Source organism: Xiphophorus hellerii, chromosome 9 (assembly GCF_003331165.1).
Source record: "Xiphophorus hellerii strain 12219 chromosome 9, Xiphophorus_hellerii-4.1, whole genome shotgun sequence".
NCBI lineage: Eukaryota > Metazoa > Chordata > Actinopteri > Cyprinodontiformes > Poeciliidae > Xiphophorus > Xiphophorus hellerii.
Window position 1 is genome coordinate 14737357 of NC_045680.1, and position 25663 is coordinate 14763019.

Genomic DNA, 25663 nt, shown 5'->3' on the forward strand with positions numbered 1-25663 from the left:
TCTCAGAAGAATATTAATATGTGCGTTCTTAATCTGTCACATATCCACTGGCCTGTTTTAAACATTTAAATTCATGGTCCAGTTGGAACATTTAAGAAGCTGTATGTTTAAGACTTTTGTCTTTTGACAGTAGGGCGGTAATATCAGATGCTAAGAAGTCTTTTTGTAGACATTTTACTTTTTTATCAAGACTGTTGAAAATAACTTGATTTATGTAAAATATTTTTATTCCACACGCTGTCACCATGAAGCCTTTGTGATTAACTGTTTTTAGATACCTGGGAATACATGTTAAAGTATAGTGAAGCCCAAACCTATTCATACTCTTAGCAGCATTTAAAGTTATTTTACCAAGAAACATGTAGGAAATGTTAAATGTTAATGTTACGACCCTTTAGCATAAATACAGTATGCACAGAGATGTAAATTTGATTTTAAAAAAAAGTTTTTGTTTCAACACAATAATTTATATCCTTTTTAATAGTCAATATTTATTGGCAGTTCTGTAACAACAGCTTCTTCTTCTATTAGCCATACTATTCCATTGTTTTTACAATTAATTTGTCAGCGACCAAGACCAACTTAATCCAGTTGTACTTTTATTACCATTTAAAACTCTGCATCAGCGTCCAAGTAAGGATCTCATCAAGGCATCCAGAGGTGAATAAATGCCGGCCAGTCTGATTGGTAACAACAGCAGTGTGTTGAGGTATTCCCAGTTTACAGTTTGGACACTTGTAAGTTCTTCTCTGTTGATCTTTATGAAATGCTGACCATACTCACCCCTGACCTGTCTGAACATTTCGCTTTTAAGTGTGATCCTGCTGGGAGGAGAAGATTCCTCTCATCACACACGCTTTCCTGTAAGCTCCAACCCAACCCTACACACACTTCTTTATGTAGTCGCCTATTGCTTTTCTGATGTTCATGTGACATTTCTCACCTGGACATCAGGGCTCCACGTCTTTCTCCTGACAAAATGATAAGAAAATGTGATTTAATGAGAATTTAGGTGGAAGTTAGACTGATTTATGAAACACATTGTATAAAAAAAACTCCTGTGCTACATATCAAGAAAGTCTTTCATTTAATGTCTGGGCTAATTCAAGTCTTCTATGGAGGCTCCTTTAAACACTTTAGCTATTTCAAACTTAAATTTCTCCTGCTCATTCATGCTCACCCACACATGCAGAGCAGTTGAGTTTCTCATCTCATCCGATCATGTGCTCGGATCCAATAATCTGCGCTGAATAAACAGAAAAGCATTCACGCCTTCTGTTTATCAGCATGCTCACATAAGTGTTGCTCACACTCTCAGGCGTGAGCCACTTGCAGATTTGTTGAAGAGGATAAACTGCTGGACAGCCGCCCGTCTGGCACAGCAATGTTACAATGACGAGACGGCGTCCGCATCAATATGTGTCTGAATGTGCTTTCACCTTGGTCTCCTCTTTTTTTTTTCCTGGTTGCGTTGAGCTCTAACTGTCAGGCCGGACAAAGTTTTACTTCAGGGTTTTTGAAGTGAAACGTGGAGTAGTTGGAGGTCTTACAGACACAAACAACTCCAAGAGAGGAAACTGTTTTTTATCTACACCAGAGGCCATGTCTGCAGCTCAAGTTTCGGTGCTAATATTTCTTCTGAATTATGTAAGTCTTGTTGTTGATATTTTTTTCTGCCTCACTGAGTCTCATTTAGAATACCTAAATGAGATGTAAATAATGCTACCTACAGGTGTAGCATTAACAAAATGCTAAAAATGCTGAATGTCACTATTGAACTTTTTCATCTCAGATTTACAATCAAATCTAACTTAGTTATTGTTATTTTATCAAAGATGATACAGAACTGCCTTAGATACATTATTTTTAAATGCGCGTGAATGAAGCCTAGTTTTAATATTACAGTACAACCCATAAAGCCAAGAAGGCTGAGAGTTTATATCCTCAATTGTTTTTCTCATTTTTTATGTCAGCGTTTCCATTCTGTCTCCTCATTGTTGTCCTTTCCCCTAATATGTAATTAATAGACCTGGCCAAGAGTAAACAGGAGCCAGTGACATCATAGCTAAATTTCTCATTTCTTTTTTATTCTGTAAGTCTAATCTATTTATGATAGGAATTTGTTTTGGATTTATGATCTATTCTTTGATTATATCCCTGGTTTGAATTGATTTCTCTTCAGTTTTCATGCTTTTTGTGAATTGTCTGTACTCGCTGATCTTTTTAACCTAAAGTCAGCTGTTACTACTGTTGTTATCCTACATTATTGAGTTTTATTCACAGTATCTTTATAGATTTAATGTCATGCTTGCTGCACAGAAAGGATTTCATGTTCATCATTTTAAAGTCAAATAAGTTAGAAGAGAATGCAATCCTATCACATATTTTTCAGAGAAAATTTTAATTTGTGGCTTTACAATTCTGACCTACATAGTAATTTCTGCATACAGCTGTTCTGAGAAATGTCCTTATTGTTTTGATTACAGTTCTCAGAAGATGTATGAATAAAACCTGAACTTCTTTATGTTAAAAACATTCCAAACAGGTGGGATCTTTTCACAGGATAACTACTCAAGCTGGATTCAAATCAAGTCCAGAAAACCGGACTGGTTTCTCTGAGCCGACCGTGAGAACTTTCCCTGCTTCACACATACATGATGGACACATAAAAGCTTTACTACAAACCCAGAACACTGTGGAAACAATGTCTATAAGCTCAACCAGCGGAGATGGAGACAAACCAGACATTGAAAGAGACAAAGATTATGAAGGCAGGAATCCTGAACCACATCCTGTGTCTTTGACTGAGGAGGAGCTTTTTAAATCTGATGTGGAGAACCAGGGGAGTCGATGGAGCTCTGAAGACAAGACCAGGAGTCCAACTCCAGGGAAACGTCAGTATGAGTTTCATGCAGTCGATGGCAGCTTCACAAGTGATATTGTGTCTGTTGCAGACAGTGTTGAGGAGACTCTCTCAAGCCCTGATATTCAATCTGAGAATCCCACAGAAACAATCATGACAGAAGCTTTTTCTAACAGACCGCATGTTGCTCCCACTTCTACTTCTGTTTCCACCACTGAATCAGGCCCTCTTGTCTCCAGCTCACTCCTCTCATATAAGAGTGGAGGAGAAATGAAGGAAGTAAGAAAGAAATCACCATCATCACTTATCACATTGCCACTTTTTGCAGGCACAACCTCGTCCCCAGAAGACTGCAGAGCAAAACAGGAGCAGGAGCAAAAAGAAAAGGCAGAATCAAAGGATTTCTCTGCACCTCAGAAAGCTCCAGCTTCAAACCTGACCTTTATTACTAGCAGAATATTAAAGGGAGAAGAACTAAACACTACTGACTTTGACGCTAAGTTGGATAATACTTCAGCCAGTGAGAGAAGGGAAAAGGTAAAAATGGGTAATCATCTAGAAGCTGTTTATCCTAAAGTGAATGCAACACAACTTCCACAAGCAGGAGGAAATGAAAGTGCAGATACAGATTATGGTGATGAAGAGTTAAAGAGGGAGGAGGAAGATTTGAAACATCCAACAATGGAAGCTACAGTATTTGACAATGAGGATGTCAAATCTCACCATCAGTCCTCATCTGATTTAATCTTTAATTCTGGAGTCAAATCCCAGACTGAAACACCACAACAGGCTGTTCAAGCAGCCAATCAGGCCTCAGACATCAAATACAGAGAAGTACAGGCAAAACCCAGACCAGGAATCAGAGGTCAAAGGGTAAGACTTTAACACAACTTTTCAAAAGAAGTTTTTAGAAATGCAAAGTTCATCCCTGATAAGCAGTTCTGAAATGCTAGGCACTGCCGTCTCAGTGCCTAGATGATTTATAAAACAGCCACTGCAGAGATTAAAGGACCCTTGTAATGTAACTGATTTTTTTTCTGATTTTAATTTTTTCTGGCCAGGATTCTGGCAGCAGCATTTTTGATGAGGTGCAGCTGCCTGGGGTGATTTTTATTTTTAAAGAGACTTATAAAGACCTGAAAACAATAATATTTTCCTCTAAATATACAAGCATGTAATATTTTGTCTTGTTTTGAAAGGAAGCCTTTTATTCTCTGAATGTTTTAAAGATTTATGAATCAGTCTCATAGGGTAAAGTTAAGTGCTGATTTCTAAATCTTCCCTTTTTGGGAGCAAAAACAATAAATTATTTCTCCACTTCACTACACTGAAAGAAAATATAGCTCCACAGCAATACTTCACAGACTGAGGCAGGGTATCATGTTGATGTTAAATAAAAGTACTTCAAGAATTGAACACTGTGGAGCCCCAGATGTGACTTTTGTTGTGATTTAGTGGTGCCTCTCTATCACATAAAGTCTGACTTGGTTTAGATCAGTACCAGACAGATCACATCCACTCTTCTGATCTAACAAACAAAATGTTAATTTTCCAATTTAGTTCATTTTAATTTGTTTTCATTCAGTTTGGTGTTTTTCATATTAATTTCAGTACCACTGTCAGTCCATTCTGGTTTAGTTTTGCTTATTATTTATAGAGTTCAGTTTAGTTTAAATTCAGAATTCACAAAAAATGCAAAAGAAATGGCACATCACAGAAAGGTTTTTGTAAATCCTCCACCTAAAAACCAATATCGAGAGTACATACAATAGAAATAATTAGAAACAATAAAACTATAAATATTTTATCTACCAATAGAAAGGTTTGTACACAGCAATCAAGTTCTTTCTTTTCATATTTTATGGGGGAAAAAACTGCTGTAAAATATGTATGATCCTAAAAAGTGGCTCGTTGAATTTTGTGTGCAGCAAATTCATTTACTTTTTTTTCTATGCGTTACTGAAATTTTCCATTGTAGCATTTGAAAATAAAAATCAAATGGCACTAAGACAGGTGAAACCTTTTTCTTTTGGAGATTCGACGTTGTCAAATAAAGGTTGGGTTTGTTTCTTGATTGAAAAGCTTTGCCTCCCTCATGTGGTCAATCTTTGGTATTGCAAATGATTCTGAGCTTTTGCCTTTGCGTTTGAACAACTACGATTTCCTCTTACATCTTAAGAGGATATTTTTTATCTACATAAATAATATTTTAAATATCTGCACTTCTTGGAAACATCTAAAATTAATTTTTAATATGCATAAAAAATCTTTATTCACTTTTTTAGCTTTGTTGGTGTTGGAAATGAAATATTTTGTAGTTTAAAAAAATTTTTTATCACCACATACTTTAAAATAAAAAAGATATTGAAAATAGTGTATAACTGAAACATTTATGAAACCAAACCATGAACAGCTGTGAGAAAAATAATTATGCAGGATTAAGATTTTTCTTCCTGTTTTTCCAGGTTACAAGTGAAAATTTTGTTGTAAAGTTTTTGCAAGCAAACTAAATTTGTACCTTATTTTTTCTTTAGGGACAGCAGGGTTCACCAGGACTACCAGGGCCACCGGGAACTAAAGGAGACAAAGTAATGTGTTCATTTTAAACAGTTTGCTTATATTTGTAGCAATGTATTTTCTTTATACCTTATTCTAAGCAAATTAACACTGGGTTAATGGCTCTGGATCATTTAGAGTCTGAGAGTCTTTTGTTGTACCATCTGAAACTTTACAGGTTAAATTTACATAAAAATGAATCTTTGATCTACTAAAAATCCAGCTGTTTTCTTTTTTTCAATAGAGGCTCATCTAAGTGATGACAACATGATCTAAAATTAGACATGTTTTCCTCATCAAAGAAACACATTGTTCTCTGGCTTCTAAGGGCTACCAAGGCGTCATGGGCAGGACCGGGCAGACCGGATACAGAGGCCCCATTGGGCCACCTGGGATGTCCGCCATTGTTGTGTTCAAAACCTCTGAAGACGAGTGGGAGGCTTTCAAGGTAAGTGTCCTCTGTGGATTTCCACCAGCAGTAATCAAACCCCATAAATACAAACAACAGGCAGCCAAAATGGTCTGGGACAGAACAGATAAACCGAGGCTGTGAGCTAAGTGAATATGAATTGAAGTAAAATAATAAAGATGTAAAAGATACAGCAGTGTGAACGGGTCAGTAGAAGCTACTGAATTACTGACAAAATAGATCGAAGAAATAAAACAACTAACAAATGTCCTGCTCATATCTATTTACTTCATTGCCATAGGATGCATTCATTTAGCAATCTTTGCAGTTCTGTTGGACGTCTTGAGGGAATTTTATATCACCTGCTGATTTATGACATGATGGACGATGCCAGCCCTGCAGTCATAAAACTGCAGGGAGCAGACAATTGACTGATTTCTTGTAGTTTATCCTAAACTAATTTGACAGATTACATCAACAAAGGATCATTGAGGTATTTTAGACAAATGTGAGAAAGGTCTTTTGTTTGTCAGCAGTGGTTTTCACCTTCAGTTGATCTCCAAGAGATACAATTTTTGCTCAGTCTCTTTGATATTAAATCACAAATACTGATTTTGAAATAGAAAAGTGAGACCTGCTCTGCTTGCAGATGTTTTTTATATGGGTGTTTTTGTGACCTGCTGGATACATTAAGTGATTTTATGTGGCACTTTTTCAGTCATACTCACCACATTCACCCATTTTCTCTCACAAACACATTTATTCACCTGTTTGCAGATTTGTATGGGTACTTAATAGGCTGAAGCTGAAATCAAACCTACAACCTTTCAATTGCTCTGCAAAAGTACTACTCTAGCACTAAGCTACAACCACAGTGGACGGGCTAATGCTCTTTTAGAATAATTTTGGTAGGCCAGCCACTCTTGTTCCTTGTTTTCTCCATGTGTGGATAATGGCTCTCACTGGGGTTTACTGGATTCCCAGAGTCTGTTCTTGAATTTCTTTTACTTGAATTTTTACTTTTTTGGGATCTTTTAGCCTACTTTGTGTTGTCTGACAGATTTTATTTATAGATTGATCCTACAAGTCTTTTTCACACTTCTTCTGCCCTTGATCACTATATCATTACTTAACTTTGTTTGGTCATGTGATAATAAAAATTGTTTTTCACAACTGTTTTTTGTCTCATTCTCTTGCAGGAAAAAAAAATCTACAAAAAGCTTGTATCTTCTTGGCCGGTAGGCGACTGTTTTGTCACTAGGATGCATTTACGTTATACTACTATCAGGGAAGTGGCTAGTGCTCAAAAATAAAATCAAAGTATGGGAAGATAGAGATGGTTTGATGAGAACTGTCTGATAAACCCTGATAAGGAATTAAGGAATTGGTTTTATTTGCAGTTTTATAGCATCACTGACTGATCCAGAAGAAGAACTCAGCATTGTTTTTTTTTTTTTTAAGTTAACATGGACTGGACTGTATGAATGTCTCTGCACGATAAACTGAATGTAACAGATTTAAAGCAATGTACCGTATTGTTGGACTTTTAAAACACATCCATGTGTGTTTTAGGCATTTCAGAAACTGTGAAATGATTCAACTATTTCTGCTAAAGAGCTAACTTTAAGTCTGTCATCCTTGTTAAAGCCTTTCATGAAGATGTTTGTCCACAAATATTACCTTCTAAAAAGCACTCTAGTGCTGTACAAATGTAATCTTTCCTCTTTTATCATGAAATGCTTTGTTTTTATTGTACTTATCTAAATTTGTTTGTCAGTCTACCATAAATTAGTCCGGCAGCAACTCAGCTGCTGATTTAGATGGTTGGTGAGATAGTATTTTAATCTAAAACATTTGTCATTGCACTGTATCCTTTAATCCCATTTAATATCTGGATTTATTGTTTACTGCTGCTGTCTTAAATAAGAGCAATCCCACTGAATAGTGTGGAGATTAGGATGCAGCGTTTTACTGTCTTGCCTAAATTTTCTCCAGCAAAATGTCATCCTTCCTACATCTAACTGTAAAACTCAAAGGACCTTATTGTTTACAAAAGACTATGTGATAATTAACAGAACAATGTTATTTTTTTTTTTTTTTTACTATTTCCTCTAAAGTAGTGACAGTTAGTACAACTTTGTGGATTAATATGCCATTTATCAGTACATTCAGATTTTTACCATATTTAAAATGTTCAGTAAAAGGAAAGAAATGTTATGCTTATAATTTTTGCATCCTTTGTTTTGCAGAAACGTAAAGGACCTCCAGGCCCACCTGGACTTCCTGGAGAAGAGGGACCAGTTGTAAGGAATCAATTTAATTTTTTTAAATCCTTATTACATAATCCACTTCCACTCAGATAACTTTATTTGCTTCCGAGGGGAAATTTCAAGACACAGGAGTAGCACGAATAAACTCAATAATGATGGCTCAGACAATAGAAATGATAAAATTCTCACATATACTAATGAATATCTAAATATACTGATAGTGAAAAATTCAGTGGGATTTTGTGCATTTTGCCTAATAAAATTATATCAAATGAAAAATAAACTGGAATAATTTTTTTTCTTCTTTTTTTTCAGGGGCCACCTGGTATTGCTGGAAAGCAAGGACCAAAAGGAGTTCCAGGGAAAACTGTAAGCACCTGTTGTTAAACTCCATATTGGAGACTGATGCTTTAATTCATAACCAAAAAGTCTGTAGATCCAGAGCTACAAGTGGCATTTTAGCTCCTCTGGCTCCAAATAATTCAGATCAAAAAGTATATAGACATGAGTTAATATTAATTATATTAATTAATGTAATATAAAAGTCTATTTTTGGCATTTGTTCAATATTAAAAATAAACTTTAGAGACTATTTTCTCTTGAAACATTATGTTCCTACAGGGGAAACCAGGACCACAAGGTATGCCGGGTCCACAGGGTCGACCTGGAGAAGACGGCACCCCAGGACGAGATGCTGAATCAGGCCCCACAGGCTTCCCTGGAGAACAGGCACGGATGCTCACAAACATAAAGTTTCTGGATTGTGTTTTCGCTTTTCCACATAATAAGTAGAAAAATGCTTTGGCACACTGGAAAAGCTGCTGTGAAATGATAAATAGTTACAGTTAATTGTGTTACATGCACAGTATAAAAACACCCATTAACATGTTTCACTTACTGTTTGACATAAAATCAAAGTAAACTTTTCCTGTTTTAAGTTGGTTAAGAATTCTCAAAATTATTTGCATTGGCTTATTAATTTGTTTGTGAATGTCCAGATGACGATGTAATGGCAAATGGATGATTTTTAAGGCAACCCCTCAAACACACTGCTGCCTTCTGTGACATTATAGAAAAAAATCCAGAGAAATCAACCAAGAAAGAAAATGTGCACCTTCACAAGTCTGTTTCATCTAAACTCAAAAAACCTTAAATCATGTACCTATAAAACCTGTGTTTGTTTAGTTATGACTTTGATTGTTCTGTATGGTTGTTGTTGTTTTTTTTCATACAGGGTCTTAAAGGTTATGATGGAGAGAAGGGAAGCAAAGGGGAGCTGGGTGAGTGGGTAAGATTACAGTGAACTTCATGTCTCACAGACATTAAATGTCAAAATTGTAATATTGTGTTTTCAATATAACACAAAAAATCAAAGTATAAATGTTTGGTTGTTGCACATCTTAAAAATATCAGCTCTTCCTTACATATCCATTCATATTTTACTCTTTTCTTTGCATTTTAACACAATGTTCTCTTCCTCCAGGGTTACCAGGGAGAAGCTGGAGCTCAGGGGCAAAGAGGAAGAAAAGGAGCAAAGGTCAGATTGAATATTCAACCCTTTAAATCTCACCAGGTGGACGTGTCGTCTGATTTGTATTTCTTGTTTACATCAGGGAAATAAGGGAGCCAAAGGCTTTGATGGGATTCCCGGCTACAGTGTAAGTTTTAGCTTGAAACGAACAGACTTCGTCTTTCCTTGCTATTGCGTTACATAATAACATCCATGACTGTACTCTGACTGTAAGTACAATATGTTGTGTTCAATGTTCAGGGTATACCTGGAGTCAGGGGACCTCGTGGTTTCCCAGGACCACCAGGACCTCTGGTTAGTGTCACACTGCTGACTGGATCAGTCTTATCGACACAGTACCTAAAGATCACTCAAAGTAAATGATTTGTGTCTTTCAAAAACTTTTACAGAATGCAGTGACTTATCAAAATCCAATCACATGTAAACTTACACCTTGATTACAATCACTGTTGCTTTTTTAGGGAGAAATCGGAGCTCCAGGCTTTAGCGGTCCTCCTGGTCCACCTGTAAGTCAGTAACGGCATCGATTCGCCACATCACGCACCAGCCATCATCTGTGTAGTGCAAACTTAGTAAGATTCAGTAAATTAATATTCTATCTCATCAGGGGAAAATTGGCCCCAGAGGATTAGTGGGACTCATTGGAGTTAAGGGGCCTCCTGTAAGTAAGACAAGTTTTAAAGCAGGTGACGTTGATATGGAAATAAAAAGACAGTCGTCAAAAGAACTGTTTATGCTTTCAGGGTCATCAAGGACAAATGGGCTCCAGGGGAGCAGCTGGACCACAGGTGGCAGGACATTAACATGCATGCTCTTCAGGCTAATGTTTAAGGAAATGTTATTTGCTAAAAGACTGTGGTTTTATTCAGGGAGAGCCTGGTCCAGATGGAGCAGTGGGGTTTCCTGGTGTGCAGGGCCCTCAGGTACAACATGTCAAACATTTGATTGGAAACTATCTTTCCGTAAAACAAGTAGTTGATTAAGCATAAGATATAATCGTGACTCAATGGTACTGGCACCTCTGATGAAAATGTGTGAAAAGCATTTCATGTTTTATTGTAGTAACATGATTTCACACTGAAAACATAAGAAATATTCAATATAATTTTTTTATCTTAGTGCATTTTTTCAGCAGGGGTAAAACTCAAATTAGGACATAATTTCAAATTGACCAGTAATCCCACTTTAGAGCACCTGAAATAATCCCTACAAAATAAATGAGATCAAACTCCTGAAAACTTGTTGGATGAGCTGAAGACAAGAAACCATAAGAGCAAAATGGAGGAAATGGATGGAAATGATCTAGAAAGTTTGTGAAATGTACTTACTGACAAGTACTGACAGCAAAAATACCTATGACGGTAGGACCATTGATTATTGATTTTTGTTAAAAGCAGCTACGTTTTTATTGTCCTAAGTCACTATACGCTTATTAAAGGTTTCATTTCTCAAAGGTTTTCAGTGAGACGATGCAACTGCAATAAATGTATATATTTTAAGGCTTTTCTGCATGTTTATCAGTGATACCTGTAAGTGAAAATAAGGCTGTGATGATAGCAAGGTAACTTCTATTTGTTTCTTCAAAGGGAAACCCTGGACTAATTGGACCTATAGGACCTAAAGGTGATCCTGTAAGTATGTCTAAACAAGCAAGTGAAAACAAAATGAATGTTGTCATTGATTTTCACTTTGATTTTTTTATTATTATTATTATTTTACCAGGGAGATCAAGGAGATGAGGGTGAAATTGGTGAACCTGGACCTCCTGGACTGAATGTAGGACAGCTTTGACAATGTTTAGAAGTGAAAATGTGCTAACATTATCCACAAACTTGCCCGAATATTGTCTTATTTTCCTTTTTAGGGGGACATTGGAGAATCAGGAAAGCCAGGACCCTCAGGTGATCCTGTAAGATTACATAAAGCCATTTAATTTTTTACTATAGCTAAAATGGGTCCAACATGCATGTTTAATTCCTTCCTGCAAAACTGCAACAATTAATTTTTGAAACTAAAAATCTAAATGTGGACTTTTATGTTTGTGTTTGTTTTAATCAGGGTGCCAAAGCCCGGAAAGGTGAGAAAGGAAGCACAGGGTTTAATGGAGACCTTGTAAGTTTGACCCTTCCAGGTCAGATCCTCTTAGACCGTCAACCAGATCAGTGACTCTGTTCTTGAACTTTTGTTTGTGTTCAGGGACCTCCAGGGCCTCCAGGAAAACAGGGAGTGAAAGGGCGAAAGGGCCCAATAGGGCTACAAGGACTGGAAGGACCAAGAGGACTGATGGGACTTCCTGGACCCTCTGTGAGTGAAATTAATTAGATGAATGAAGCTAGAATCACTTCTGATACTAAAGTTGAATCTTTCTCTGATTAAGGGAGCTGATGGCATTATGGGAGAGCAAGGGAGGCCGGGAAAAGAAGGATCCAAGGTGAATTTAATAAAATCTCTGGATTTGGACATTTAAAGTGGAAAAATGAACATGAAAAATATCTTTATTTATTTCTGTGTCTATGTTCTCTAATAAAGGGAGATCGAGGACAGAGTGGCAATCAGGGAAGTCCTGGTTCAAGAGGTGACAAGGTAGAACAAAGGCGTATGCTAAGCTATCATGATTTGTTCAGGAAGTGTTTATATTTAATAGTAATATTAATAGAGAGTAATAGAGATAAGATCAGACTTTGGGTGAGTCTTTGCCTTGCTGTGGCTATATAATGATGTGGTGTGTCGTTCAGGGCTCTTCTCCTGACTGCGCTCAGAGAGACGGGTCTTCGAACGCTTTTGCCTTCGAATAAAGAAACTTGAAGACAAAGATTAATCTTTCTCTTATTATTGAAACAGATTCCTATTCCTTAATAAAAAATTCTACAACAGTCACTGCTAAAGAAAATCCTCCTGACAGCATGATACTGCCACCGCCATGTTTCACTGTGTTTTCAGAATGATTGCAGTATCTGTCCCCTACATGGCTTTCAGCTGACTGCAAATGGGATTTCTTGGTTTCTTTCCATACATTACTGGGGACAGCTGTATGACCCGACCGAATCACCCATAAAGGCATTAGCCGCAGAAAAATCTAATCTGATTCAAGCCCAGAGCCTTTGATGTAAAGTGAGATTACTGCATGAATAATACATCCATGCGACTTATGGTTATTGCTGTGTTTTAGGGCCGAGGCGGTCGAGCTGGATTTTCTGGACTGCCTGGACCCATTGTGAGTCGGAGTAAGAGAAAGATTTGTTTAATTTAAATGCTGATGGCTGATCTGATGCTGTGGTTGTGCTTGCTGCCTGCAGGGAGAGATGGGCAAATCAGGAGAGAGAGGACCTGAAGGAGAACCTGGTATTAAGGTTCCTGTGTGGCCATATTTTCTTTGACTGTTCTCACACCTGACAGCAATATTCAGCCTAAAGATAAAGAACTGCTCTTGGCTTTTTTATATATATAACTTCCAAGAATAAACTACTTTTATTAAACCTCTATTAAATATGCAATGTAAAAGCATGAAAAGAAGTGGAAAGTTAACCATTTTAACTGCATAAGTAAAAGAAATGTTATCACAAAGTAGAAATTGTGGTTGAATGATGAGGAATTCAGCAGAGCACAAAAATCCAAGATAACCATACAAGACATCACAGTAGTCAACATCAAGTTCATTTTTGTTGAAGTGTGTTTCCTTTTGTTGTTTTTCTAAAAATCCTAAGGAAGACTTTAAAGACTAAATATTAAAGGTTGCATTTAATCAGGAGATATTTTTTTATATATTTCCTCTAAAATATAACAAAATACAAAAGTCATCTGGTACAGCATGTACTTGGTCTGACAATTACCACAACTGTGCACTATTACGAATATGCAAATACCATCAGTCATCTGCATAAAGTGCAGGTGGAATCCTTCCTCAGATTATAGTAAAGAAATTTCCAGTGGAGATATTCAAATAGTTTTTAATTAGACAACTTAAACAACTTGGTTGCAGAAGCAGATTTTATATTGTTTTTTATTTTTTGTGCATTTTGATGAATTTATGATCATTTTTTTTCATCCAGAAACATTCACCAACTAGGGTACATGGAGAATAGTGTCCCATATATATAGAATAGGCTTTCAAAAATATGCTTTCCATAATAAATGTGACAAAGTTTATTATGGAAAACGTAATAATCTATGCTTTCCATAAGCATGAAGATTTCCACACTGAAAATCTTTTGAATGTGAAAAGATTCATTAACAGATGTTTTGCTATTTGCAGCAAATGTAATGATTAAAAAGTCATGTTATCATGTTTGTGCAGGGACGGGAAGGCGTTCCAGGGGTTTCAGGACCAAAAGGGATGAAGGTTATTTAATTTAAAACTGTGTTCAATTTTTTTTTTTTTTTTTTTAACTTTTTTGCCCCTACACTCATCAGCTACAGAAAATATATCCTGACAAAGTTTTTGAAGCAACAACTGTAACCTGAAGATCCAACTTTTATCAAAAGCCAAGTTTCATCCACTAAATACAGATGAGAAATAGAAAAGTTAGTTAGATTGCTTATTGTTGCTGTCCTATCCCATTTTAGGGTTCTCAGGGTCATTCAGGCAGCGGAGGGCAGGATGGTGAAATTGGAGCAAAAGTAAGTCATTCACTAACTGACTTACCTTTAAGTCAATTTATGTTTTAAATTGAGAACTTGGCTTTTGTGTAATAAACTGCTAAATGGCTTTTTTATATTTTAGGGACCAGCTGGTGAAAACGGAACCACTGGGGATGCTGGACCTCAAGGACCAAACGTGAGCTCACTCCCAACAACATGAATGTTACTTTACACTTGTTAATGTGTTGAAAGGTTAGCTGAAATGTTCCAGCTTCCTCCTCAGCTGGAACATTTTTAGCTGAAAATAGTCAAAATGATTGCAGAACACCAGCAAATGCTGACACTTCAAAACATTAATTGACTGTACTATGAATATTTACACTGTACTGCTGAGTGATGTTAATAGTTTTGCATCCCAGCTAAAAGGTATTGAGTGTAAATCTTAACCTTTCTCTGTAGAGTCTGCATTTTGTTCCAGTGTTATTGTAGGTTTTCTCAATGTGCTAAAACATGTACGTGTAGTGAACTGGAAACTCACAGCTGTTTTAGCATCATTAATTATCAAACTTTTTTTTTTTAATATCACATATTAGATTTAAACAAGAAAGGCCTCTTTCTGGGCTTCCAAGTGATAAACTTCTGCTCAGCTGTTACTGAAATCATTGTTTGATGATTTGGTGTTTTCCACAGGGATCTTCTGGAAAATTAGGGTCTCCTGGCATTCAAGGGCCTGTAGGAAACAGTGTGAGTATTTGACTGGAAACAGAATTACCTGAAGTTATTTTCTTCATGAGAAATTATAGATCAAAATACAGATCATGTTTAAATGTGTTTGTTTTCATAACCAGGGAGAACCTGGCAGCACAGGACTGAAGGGGACAGCAGGAAGACCTGGAGACAGAGTATGTCTGATCACCATCACCATAGGGAATCTATAGACGATGAAAAGCAGAGGCCATTGTTTTTTTAAATATCTGAGCTCTCATTGGTTAGCTAAATTATTTATTTCATTTTTTATTTTAAGTTTATTTGATAGGTAAAGACACACATCGACATAGACAAACGGAACAAAACAGCAGTCCCATGTTTGCGTCATAGTGCAATAGCAACAGCTAATTCGCAGCACTTGTCCCTAATAACTAAATTAGATTATTTTGACAATTTGTGTATGTCATTGATCAAGTTGAAATACTTAAAAGTACATGTTTGTTTCTTCAGGGGGTTAAAGGTAAACCAGGCCTCAGGGGGCAATCAGGAAATGAGGGATCAAAGGTAAGGATTAAGAACTCATATTTTAACTATTCAATTACATATTACAGCCACAGAAGATAAGGTACATATTAAATGTCAAGTGATCTTGATTTTATAAGGGCAAAAGAGGTGAGAAAGGGCCAAGAGGAAAGCAAGGGCCTCCAGTGAGTAATTTAGCTGATCTGCTGCTATTTAACATTGAAGTATTTTCAAAGGACAAATATTGAAAGTCTATTTGAGATTCTGAGTTTATTTTTTTATTAATTAACATTTTATACCTCAGGGAGAAATTGGCGCTCCTGGACCAAAAGGATACACAGGACCTCCTGTAAGATATTGGAGTTTCATTAATTAGATAGTATATATGAAATAAATACTGCTAATCAATCACTGACCCACATCCTTGGGTTGTGCAAGCAATTTTTTTCAAAATTATCACATTTACCATAATGATTAAAAACCACAATCTCTCTGTTAAATTTCTGTTTTTGTGATTTGTTTTTTTTCTCACAGGGTATCCAGGGTAACATTGGGCGCTGGGGTGAGGAAGGACCACGAGGTCCTTCAGGTGGCACAGGACTGCAAGGTCCAGTTGGGCCAGATGGAGTAACTGGTTATCCTGTGAGTTTAATCTTTATTATCTACTGCTGGACCTCATTTATTTGGTTTCATTAGTTTCTTTCTCTTTCTGCCAGTCAAAATGTCTGGCTGTCTGTTGGACCTAAGAGGTCACCATGTTGACCAAAATATTACTAGAACTAAATAACAAAACACTTACCTCATTTTTTTCTTTGAGCTCTATTCAAATATGCAAGAGAGTGTTTCTATGATGTAGAAACACAACCAGTGTATGCAGCGGTCAACTTCATCATTTTAATCACTCTGTGCTTTGCAGAATCACACCATATGATTGAATGCCTCGGTCTCAGACCTGAGACCTAAGCTGGTTCAGTTCGGAGCTGAAATGTTGGCTGTGGAGAAAAGTCAAATATCATATAACACAACAGTAATTAGCTTTAAATGTTTTTAATCCTTTGACTGACAGAATGTCTCCTAGGATATCTGCTGACAGCATCTTACGTGAACAGAAAACAGCATGTGTCTTTCATGTCAGTCTGCTGAAAGTCTACGATTTCTCTTGGTTAGTCACCAGATCAGCTCAGAGCCTCGAGGCTATAGTGTGAGAGAGGTTGAATAAAAGCAGAACTTTCTTATTTTTTTAATCGTCATTGCTTCACTAAATCTTAGTTAGTCATAGTGTTAGGGTAAGCAAGATCTTTGCAAAGTCATATTAATTGTATTTTCCCCACACAGGGTAAAGATGGGCCTCCAGGACTCATAGGATCATCTGGTCTTAAAGGTGGCAAGGTCAGGAATATAAAAGAAATTCTCCTTTATCACATTTTCTGTTTCTGTTTTTGTTTTTATTGCCTGTATACAAGATTAGCAGGGCAATGTAAAGTAATGTCTGTAATCATTGTATCTTTAGGGACTCAGAGGAGCTGTGGGTCAGGAGGGAGTTTCTGGTCTCGATGGTGAGGAGGTATATTAATAAAACTCTGCTGATCACATGATTTCTTTTTATTGTACTGGTAATTTAACCACTACAAAAAATCTGAGTATCTTTGATGTGCTCCAGTCCGTTGGGATTCAATTGTTAAAACATTAAAGTGAATCCAGATTTTATTCCAGTACTATAATCTACGGTGGCCGACAGGTGCAAATGCGCAGCAAAAGAGAAAACATGCAAACAAAAAAGAAGACACCCCCGAATGAAATGCAGCAAACAAAAAGAGAGACGCAAACACCCCCGAATGAAATGCAGCAAACAAAAAGAGAGACGCAAACACCCCCGAATGAAATGCAGCAAATAAAAAGAGAGACGCAAACACCCCCGAATGAAATGCAGCAAACAAAAAGAGAGACGCAAACACCCCCGAATGAAATGCAGCAAATAAAAAGAGAGACGCAAACACCCCCGAATGAAATGCAGCAAACAAAAAGAGAGACGCAAACACCCCCGAATGAAATGCAGCAAACAAAAAGTGTTGAAAACGGAAGTGCTCCAGACCACTAGGGGGAGTCAAAGAAAATAGTATTCATTTCTATGGGACCAGATGCAAGATTCTTCTTCTTCTTCTTGGTATTTATTGGCGGTTGGCAACAAACTTACAGTAGCATTACCGCCACTTACCAGTATGGAGTGTGGTTCGAGATGGTCTATAAACTTTCACTTTCTACCTTTTCCCTCCATTAACTCCTGATTAAACATACCCCCACACATACACACCTGCTTATATTATCCAACTTGCTTATAGCTTTATATACCCCTCTTTGATATTCTTTACACACTCACACCCAACTTGCTCTACTCATATCCTATGAAATAGCTTTGTTTTTTTAAGATACCGAATAATTATTTGAATATGTCTACTCCCGAAATCTCTCCTCAAAAATTCTATTAAATTAAACCTTTCTTTAATACCTACACACTCTCTCAGCATGCATCTTCTCTCTTCTTCATACTTACAACACTCTAAAATAACATGCTCTATTGTTTCAGACTTCTCACAATAATCACACTTTCCAGATGCAAGATTCAGAGAGATACCTTTACTTTCTTTCAAATTTCTTTCTCTGAATCTTGCATCTGGTCCCATAGAAATGAATACTATTTTCTTTGACTCCCCCTAGTGGTCTGGAGCACTTCCGTTTTCAACACTTTTTGTTTGCTGCATTTCATTCGGGGGTGTTTGCGTCTCTCTTTTTATTTGCTGCATTTCATTCGGGGGTGTTTGCGTCTCTCTTTTTATTTGCTGCATTTCATTCGGGGGTGTTTGCGTCTCTCTTTTTGTTTGCTGCATTTCATTCGGGGGTGTTTGCGTCTCTCTTTTTATTTGCTGCATTTCATTCGGGGGTGTTTGCGTCTCTCTTTTTGTTTGCTGCATTTCATTCGGGGGTGTTTGCGTCTCTCTTTTTGTTTGCTGCATTTCATTCGGGGGTGTCTTCTTTTTTGTTTGCATGTTTTCTCTTTTGCTGCGCATTTGCACCTGTCGGCCACCGTAATAATCCCACAATGAAAAAACAAAAATTGGAAAATTCAGCATTTAATTTTAGTCGATTTATTCAGCAGGCAACAGAATAAATTGTTGTTTTTTTTAATCAAAACAATCATCTCCACATGCTCACCCAACAAATTCCTACAAATTAACACAACTGAATCCTTTTCATATTTTCTACATTTCATACCTTGTTTAAGTTGATTGGAGTCAAATTTAAATTATTAATCCTTTACCTTTTTTTCCTGGTGTATAAATATAATGTGACAGACAGGTCTATGTCAATTAGCCACTTACTCAAATCAGGAAAGAAAAAAGTGCATGCCATTTTGAAGTGTATGATATGAGATATATGTCTGACAATCTTTATAAATCAGAAAATGGCAACAACAAAAAAAAAGTCGTTCTCCAAAACACACACGCTTTGGTGCGGTTCTTTATGTTATTTTGTCTGTTTCCATAATAAAGCAGCACCATACAGTAAGAATTCAACTGGTGGTGGAAACAGTCTCCTGATTACATCGGACCGTAAAATAGCATACCGAACCACACCTGTTCACAGCTAGATTATACTACAGCATGTATTTACTTAGGGAGGTAATAATATTGATGCTTGTTGTATAACAGCAACTTACTACTTTTGTGATTAGGGTAATATTGGACTTATGGGACCCAGAGGACCAGCTGGCCAAAAAGGCCTCCCTGTGAGTAAACCTGAATGCAAATTTTAATTCACTTTTATTTATTTATTTATTTAGTTTTGGCTGATATAATATTGTGAGATTTGAAAATCCATTACAAAGTTCTTTTAATTAATCAATTTATGAACTGTTTAGGGTGACAGGGGAACAACTGGACCGACAGGGCCAAATGGACTAAAGGGTAACGAGGGCGAAAAAGGAAACCGAGGTCCACAAGGACCAAAGGGGCCTCTGGGCAAGCAGGTTAAGATACTGATACTCCTGTTGCTCCTGACATCCCTGACACAGGATACAAAAGTTTTCAGGCCACAATGTCAGACATATTTGTTATGAGCAGTGCTCTGGATAATTGCATGAGGTTTAAATTATATAGTTCCTTCAGTTTTGCCATCATGTGTTGTCCTTTGCAGGGATACAGGGGTCCTTCAGGAGACAGAGGGCAACAAGGTCTTCCAGGTCCAAAGGTTGGACACTTTATGTGTGATAACCTTATAAATAATGCTGCATGTGTATCAAGTCAGTGATAAAGATCTGACATGATACATCCACAGGGAGAGGCAGGCACCGGAGGTTCATCAGGAATCCCTGGACAGTTTGGACCTGGAGGCAAAACTGGAGCAGCAGGGGCCAAAGGGCAGAAGGGGACCCAGGGACAGGCTGTCAGTGTGATGATTTATGTTGTCAGAAACACTGAGAGAGAGAGAGCATTGCAAACCCTACTGTTACATTTAGCATGATCTGTCACAATGTAAAGCATAAATGCATGCTTGGTTGTGAAACAGCAGAGAATAATAGCAGTCTCTTTCTATTCTAGGGCCCTCCTGGTAGGACCGGTCCCACTGGGAAAATTGGACTGTCATTGTCTGTATGTAACATTGATTTTATTTATGATCATTGATTTATTGCCAATATAAGACAATGTCTATATTTTGTACTCCCATTAAAATATATGATGCATAGTTACTCTCATAGTTTAGTTTTACGAGGGCATAATGACATTTGTAACAAAACATTTACAGAAAAAAGATAAATTAATTCATGAACTTATAAATTAATATAATATCAGAAATAATATTAGTTTTAAACTGTATATTATGTGTAGCAGTCCCTCAGACCCAAGAAAACACAGAGCTTCGACGGGTGCAGTAGATTTGTATTTACTTCTTTCGAAACCAAGTTTGTTGAATAGCACTGAATACACCGTGCTCCAAATACACCGTGAAAACTAAAAGAAAAGAAAATACATTTGCTTAAGTGCCTTTGTTTGACACAAAACATGAATACATTACATAAAAACGCTAACTTCACAAACTAATGCAGTTCTAAACATGTACCTCGCTCCGCTGTCCAAGGGCTGCAAAGTTTATGGCGGTAAAGTCCGTGTAGTGCTGCTTTTAGCCGGTTCTGAAGAATGTGCGCTACAGTCCAGTCATAAAGATGAAGAATATCCTCCTCTTCCTCTTGTCCGTGCAACACTTCCTCTTATTTTTCACTTTAAATGAAGGTACTAACTTAAAGTGATCCAAAATACAGCGCCCCTATTGGGTACTATGGGTAGCAACCTACAAACAGCATAAATAATGGAATGGGCATTTACATTATGTTTCCCATCACCTGCCTCAAATAACAACACAAACAGTTGAAGCCAGATATTTACATACACTGTTTACAAGAAGTAAGACCCTGGAGTCAATTCAGACTAAACCTTTCTGTTTTGGTCATAGGGTCACCAAAATAATTTCTGGTCAGTAAATATCAGAATAATAGAAGGGGTAACTTTTTTCTTCAAATACTGTGTTGTTTATATACACTAAGTCTTTATTTGGGAAACCAACAAGATGTCATGAATTTGTAGGCTCCTGATTGGTTAATTGATAACTTTTGAGTTTATTAGAGGTACATCTTTAAAGTCAGACAAGCATCAAACCCACTGCTTCCTTGTGTGATATCATGAGAAAATCCAAACAATTCAGCAAAAATATCAGGAAAAGAATGGAGGTGCTGGTCTGGTTGATAATTGGTTCAAACAATTACACCCAAATATAAACATCATTGGGGATCTTCAGCCATCGTGAGTTTAATGAAGATGTTGGATTCCTCAAGGAGGAAGAATCCATTTCTCCTATAAGCAACGTAAAAACCAGTCTAAAGGATGCAAAAGTACTCAGAGAGAAAAATCCTAGTTTCTAAAAATAGTCATATAGTCTGATAAAGCTTGATTTGAAGTGTATGTCATAATAATCATTTTTAAATTTAGAAGAAAAACAGAATGCAGGCCTAGGAACACCATCCCAGCTGTGAAGTATGTTTCATAATTCCATGGTGTTTGGGTTGCATCTGTGTATGTATTTGGATTATTTCTTTGTTATATTTTTTCTTAAGCACAGAGCTGGCCTCCTTAGTTTATTTCCTTGTATTTAGTTTCTCTGTTTGTTCTTATTCCTTGTGCATTTAAATTTTCATTAGTATTTTAGTGTTCTACATTCAGTTGTAGAACACTACATTCCTTCCTCCATAATTACTTCCAGTTGTGCCTCGTCTTCTTGATTACCCCTGTGTGTATAAATATTTTCACCTGCGCCATTGTTATATCTACTCATATGGGCTCCAGTGTGCCTTGGTTTCCTGAGTTGACCTGTAAGTGTTTTGGAGTTTGGCTGCCAACCTCTTGTATGCACTTTAGTCTGCCATTCATTTGTAACAAATTGTGAAAGTACAAAGGTGGCAGCATCATGTTTTGTGGGTGTTTTGCTGCAGGATGTACTGGTGCACCTCACAGAATAGAAGCCATCATAAAAGAATAATGTATGGAAATATTTTAAGCAACATCTCAATACGTGACCCAGAGAGCTTAAGGTTGGGCTAAAGTTGACAATGATCCTAATCATAATGCTAAATCAGTCACAAAGTGGCTTAAGGACAGAATAGTCAATGTTTTGGTGTGGCCGTCACAAAGCTGCGATCTCAGTCCCATAGAAAATCTGTGTGCACAGTTGAGCGCATATATGAGAACTAGACTGCATACAAATCTCACTCGGTAACACCAGTTCTGTCAGGAGCCCTGGGGCTGAACTCCAGCAAGCTGTTGTTTAATTAACAGCTTGTGGAAGGATAAACAAAACATATTCTGCAATTTAACAAATAGAAATTATTTGGTGATTCTCTTGCCTAAAACTGAAAAAGTTTGATCTGATTTAATGTGAAACAGAGGAAAAGGGATGTCTTTTTATAATAACAGCCTAGTTTCAGCTGTATTTTCTGATTTCAGGCTGATTAGTAAACTTCTTCACTTTGTATGTTTACATCCATAGAATAATCTACTTGTAGTTCCTTAGCACAGAAGAAACATAACACTGTTTGTTTTCAGGGTTTATCAGGCATAAAAGGAGAAGAGGGCAAAGCAGGAAAGCCTGGACAAAAGGTGAAATGTACCTTTTATTCTCATACATCTTGTAGAACTTGTTAATCTACAAACATGACGATCCTACTTCTGTGAATGTGTCTTCTGTTTTCTGATTAGTTAGTTTCTGTCTCTGCCCTTTGCTTTAATTCAGGGCAGTCATGGGGAGAAAGGCATAACTGGTCCTCCAGGCATTAAAGGAGACATGGTGAATTTTCATCATTTCTCCCCCTGTGGCAACTATTTGACTGGTCAGGCTTATTTGATTGGTCTGAATGATGACAAACTGGTTCAATGATTCTGTAATTGTGTCTTTGCAAGGGAGCAAGAGGCCAACAAGGTGCAAAGGGTGAAACTGGGAAACATGGCGCAGTGGTAATTGTTTCCTTTTAACCGTGAACATGAAACCCAACCCACATGACAGTGTCCTCACTTTTTGTGCAATAATACTCTTTCAGGGCACTGTAGGAAAATTAGGATTTGTTGGGTCTCCAGGATCTAAAGGTCAACCTGGACCTGCTGGTCTTCCTGGTTCTCCTGGACCCAAAGGAATTCAGGGACCAAAAGTAAGACAAGTTTCAATTGTGAACCTGAATTAAAATAAAACAGATATACAACAGTTACAATAAATAGTTTAGCAAATCAATATTTATATTTCACCTGTTTGGTATAACGGCTGTGGTTTTCTCATCCTGTTTGAAGATTGATATTTAAGGATATGTTTGTGTGGTGTTTTTATATATATATATATATATATATATATATATATATATAAAGGGAAAAATTGGCCAGTCTGGAAGGAAGGGAACCAAAGGAGCGCCTGGGAAAACTGTGAGTTTCATTTTGTTGAGGAAAAACGAGATCTCATCCAGTTGAGCTGATCCGGAAGTCAAAATAAAATCTATGTTCTTAAAATTGACATCAGTCTTTTCTTAAAAATGATCTTGTGAACACATTTATGTTGCATCCTTCTGGTTACAAAATGAAAAACTTATCAAAACACAGAACTGAAGTAAACTGCGAGATTCTAAAATATTTTGTTCTTTGGATAATTCCCCCAATTTTACTTCAATCTTGGTAAAATTATTAGAATTAATTTAAAATATCAAGACATAAAAGCTATAAGATGTGGCATTTCTTTGGAAAAATAGCAGAATATCACTGAGAGACAATCATTGAGCAGCAGAAACAGAAATATGGAAATCAGGCAGAAACAGAAATATAAAATCCAGAAAGAAATAATTTGTCTTTTAAAAATCCTAATATTTTTGTTGTGCAGTACACACATTAAAGATTATGACCTGATGAAACAAATTATATAGGCTCTATTCTTTTAAAGTGTGTGGATGAAATCAGAGACTGTAGATTAGCTTAATAAAATATGTTTCCATGGTGAAACAAGGTGGTGGCAGCATGTTTCTGTGGCAATCCGTTGTTTCATCCTAGTCTCTAAAATGTACAACAATTTATGCTTTACAAAAAAATGTACAACAATTTATGTTTTACAAAAAAAACAATAAAAAAACTATAGGTCTGTAAGAAATCCTAAAGCCAAACAGAGAAACTCCATGATTACTAATAATTACTTTGGCCTTATTAGCTTATGGGAGGATTACTCTGCTCAAGTTCATTTTAGAAAGGTGCCTATATAGGTTTGTGGTCAGACTTAAAGAAAAAATAATTTTGTTTACAAATTTCTCAAACTGTTAAGCCTTTCAGAAAGTTTTTGGTTGCATTATAAAGGTGATGCAGTCTGGTGATTTTTATATTAAAGATCTAATCTGTGAAGGACAGACAAGCTTATGTAACAATTGATAAGACTTTTAAATGTTGTTTACACATCAAAATCTTATTACCTTCAGGAAATATTATTTGCCCCAAATCAATCATTGATGAGTATGAAGGGTAAATTATTGTTCATAATCAATGACCCGTCTATTTGACCTATCTGAAGACTGTGATGTGTTTATGCAGTTGCTATGTTTTTATGATATAAAGCATTTTGATCTGCCTTGTTGCTGAAATGTACTATACAAATAAACTTGACTGCCTGATTTAACAAATTAGATATAGAGTTAAGCTCCATAATATATAAATATAAAAATTGCTTTATAGGGATCTGATGGCCAAAAAGGGAGGCCTGGACCTCCTGGAACACCTGGAAAACCAGCAAGTATCTTAACCGAATAAAACACAAACACGCATCTTTTAAACTGACATCATGCATAAATTCATTTAAAGTGTTACATGATTTGTCATGCAAATGTAAAAGCTTGTTTTTTACATGTCAGGGCTTAAATGGCTTGGATGGTTTGCTGGGGGTTGACGGAAATGAAGGGTATCCGGTGAGGAACAGTTTTTGCTTTTTACTTTTAAAATTTCTATTTCAGATGATGATTAAGGTGTGACTATTCTTCTCTTCTGCTCATTCTAAAGGGGGCTATTGGTTTGAGAGGAGCTCCCAGGGCTCCCGGCAGCCTTGGAGAGACAGTAAGTCCTTGATAATGTTGAATCTGGAACAAAAAAAAGTGTGGCGGGGATTCTGCCCACTAGAAATAGTTTTATGTTCATTATAGGGAAAACCTGGACCTCCTGGGATTAGCGGACACCCTGGAGCTATCGGGTTTAAGGTATGTTATCCATACATATGCAGTTTAAGACTAATTTGATAATGCAATAACAATATAAAAACATATTTGTCTTTATTCTTTTTTTTTTTTTAATTCTCAGGGTAAAACTGGTTTAAAAGGAGCAAATGGACCACTTGGACCAGTTGGGTCAAAGGTAAGCGTGTTAATTTTAAAGAAGAATAAAGAAATATTTCTGAGCATCTTTAACACTAATGGTCACTTATTATTCAGGGAGTCCCTGGGCTGAGAGGAGAAAAGGGTGAAACAGGCAGCGTTGGCACTGAGGTAGAAGACATATAATATAGATCTTACATGATCATCACCTCACAAGCAATAGGCTAAAATATTTCCAATATATTTCTGTATTGTCTGTGCTGCAAAAGGTAAACTACTTACACTCATAGGGGTGACGTTA

At 36.7% G+C, this 25663-nt stretch overlaps 2 protein-coding genes across 2 annotated transcripts in view; both read left to right on the forward strand.

Moving 5' to 3' along the window:
• Positions 1-28: 28 nt before the first annotated feature.
• On the forward strand, positions 29-8967 carry LOC116725282 (collagen alpha-1(XI) chain-like). The gene is made up of 8 exons (XM_032571227.1): positions 29-1647; positions 2546-3736; positions 5398-5451; positions 5748-5867; positions 7028-7066; positions 8078-8131; positions 8414-8467; positions 8720-8967. The coding sequence occupies exons 1-8, from the start codon at positions 1603-1605 to the stop codon at positions 8888-8890; spliced, it is 1728 nt and encodes a 575-aa protein (XP_032427118.1). The 5' UTR covers positions 29-1602; the 3' UTR covers positions 8891-8967.
• Positions 8895-25663, forward strand: part of LOC116725889 (collagen alpha-2(I) chain) — a 20953-nt gene continuing 4184 nt past the window's right edge. Inside the window, exons 1-45 of the mRNA XM_032572294.1 lie at positions 8895-8921; positions 9333-9386; positions 9582-9635; positions 9712-9756; positions 9870-9923; positions 10091-10135; positions 10237-10290; positions 10373-10417; positions 10499-10552; positions 11216-11260; positions 11352-11405; positions 11494-11538; positions 11688-11741; positions 11826-11933; positions 12007-12060; positions 12159-12212; positions 12799-12843; positions 12926-12979; positions 13924-13968; positions 14193-14246; positions 14350-14403; positions 14898-14951; positions 15056-15109; positions 15426-15479; positions 15578-15622; positions 15742-15786; positions 15972-16079; positions 16773-16826; positions 16948-17001; positions 19168-19221; positions 19354-19461; positions 19629-19682; positions 19770-19877; positions 20033-20083; positions 22586-22639; positions 22773-22826; positions 22940-22993; positions 23077-23184; positions 23396-23449; positions 24734-24787; positions 24910-24963; positions 25055-25108; positions 25195-25248; positions 25349-25402; positions 25480-25533. Of these exons, the coding sequence (XP_032428185.1) occupies positions 8895-8921; positions 9333-9386; positions 9582-9635; positions 9712-9756; positions 9870-9923; positions 10091-10135; positions 10237-10290; positions 10373-10417; positions 10499-10552; positions 11216-11260; positions 11352-11405; positions 11494-11538; positions 11688-11741; positions 11826-11933; positions 12007-12060; positions 12159-12212; positions 12799-12843; positions 12926-12979; positions 13924-13968; positions 14193-14246; positions 14350-14403; positions 14898-14951; positions 15056-15109; positions 15426-15479; positions 15578-15622; positions 15742-15786; positions 15972-16079; positions 16773-16826; positions 16948-17001; positions 19168-19221; positions 19354-19461; positions 19629-19682; positions 19770-19877; positions 20033-20083; positions 22586-22639; positions 22773-22826; positions 22940-22993; positions 23077-23184; positions 23396-23449; positions 24734-24787; positions 24910-24963; positions 25055-25108; positions 25195-25248; positions 25349-25402; positions 25480-25533 (2589 nt within the window). The remainder of the gene's footprint in view (positions 8922-9332; positions 9387-9581; positions 9636-9711; positions 9757-9869; positions 9924-10090; positions 10136-10236; positions 10291-10372; positions 10418-10498; positions 10553-11215; positions 11261-11351; positions 11406-11493; positions 11539-11687; positions 11742-11825; positions 11934-12006; positions 12061-12158; positions 12213-12798; positions 12844-12925; positions 12980-13923; positions 13969-14192; positions 14247-14349; positions 14404-14897; positions 14952-15055; positions 15110-15425; positions 15480-15577; positions 15623-15741; positions 15787-15971; positions 16080-16772; positions 16827-16947; positions 17002-19167; positions 19222-19353; positions 19462-19628; positions 19683-19769; positions 19878-20032; positions 20084-22585; positions 22640-22772; positions 22827-22939; positions 22994-23076; positions 23185-23395; positions 23450-24733; positions 24788-24909; positions 24964-25054; positions 25109-25194; positions 25249-25348; positions 25403-25479; positions 25534-25663) is intronic.

Bases quoted from the DNA above. Each gene is read 5' to 3' on its own strand.
- LOC116725282 (XM_032571227.1), top strand. From the start codon at position 1,603: ATGTCTGCAGCTCAAGTTTCGGTGCTAATATTTCTTCTGAATTAT. The intron at 5,452-5,747 runs GTAATGTGTTCA...CTGGCTTCTAAG, and splicing joins CGGGAACTAAAGGAGACAAA to GGCTACCAAGGCGTCATGGG. The intron at 8,468-8,719 runs GTAAGCACCTGT...ATGTTCCTACAG, and splicing joins AAGGAGTTCCAGGGAAAACT to GGGAAACCAGGACCACAAGG.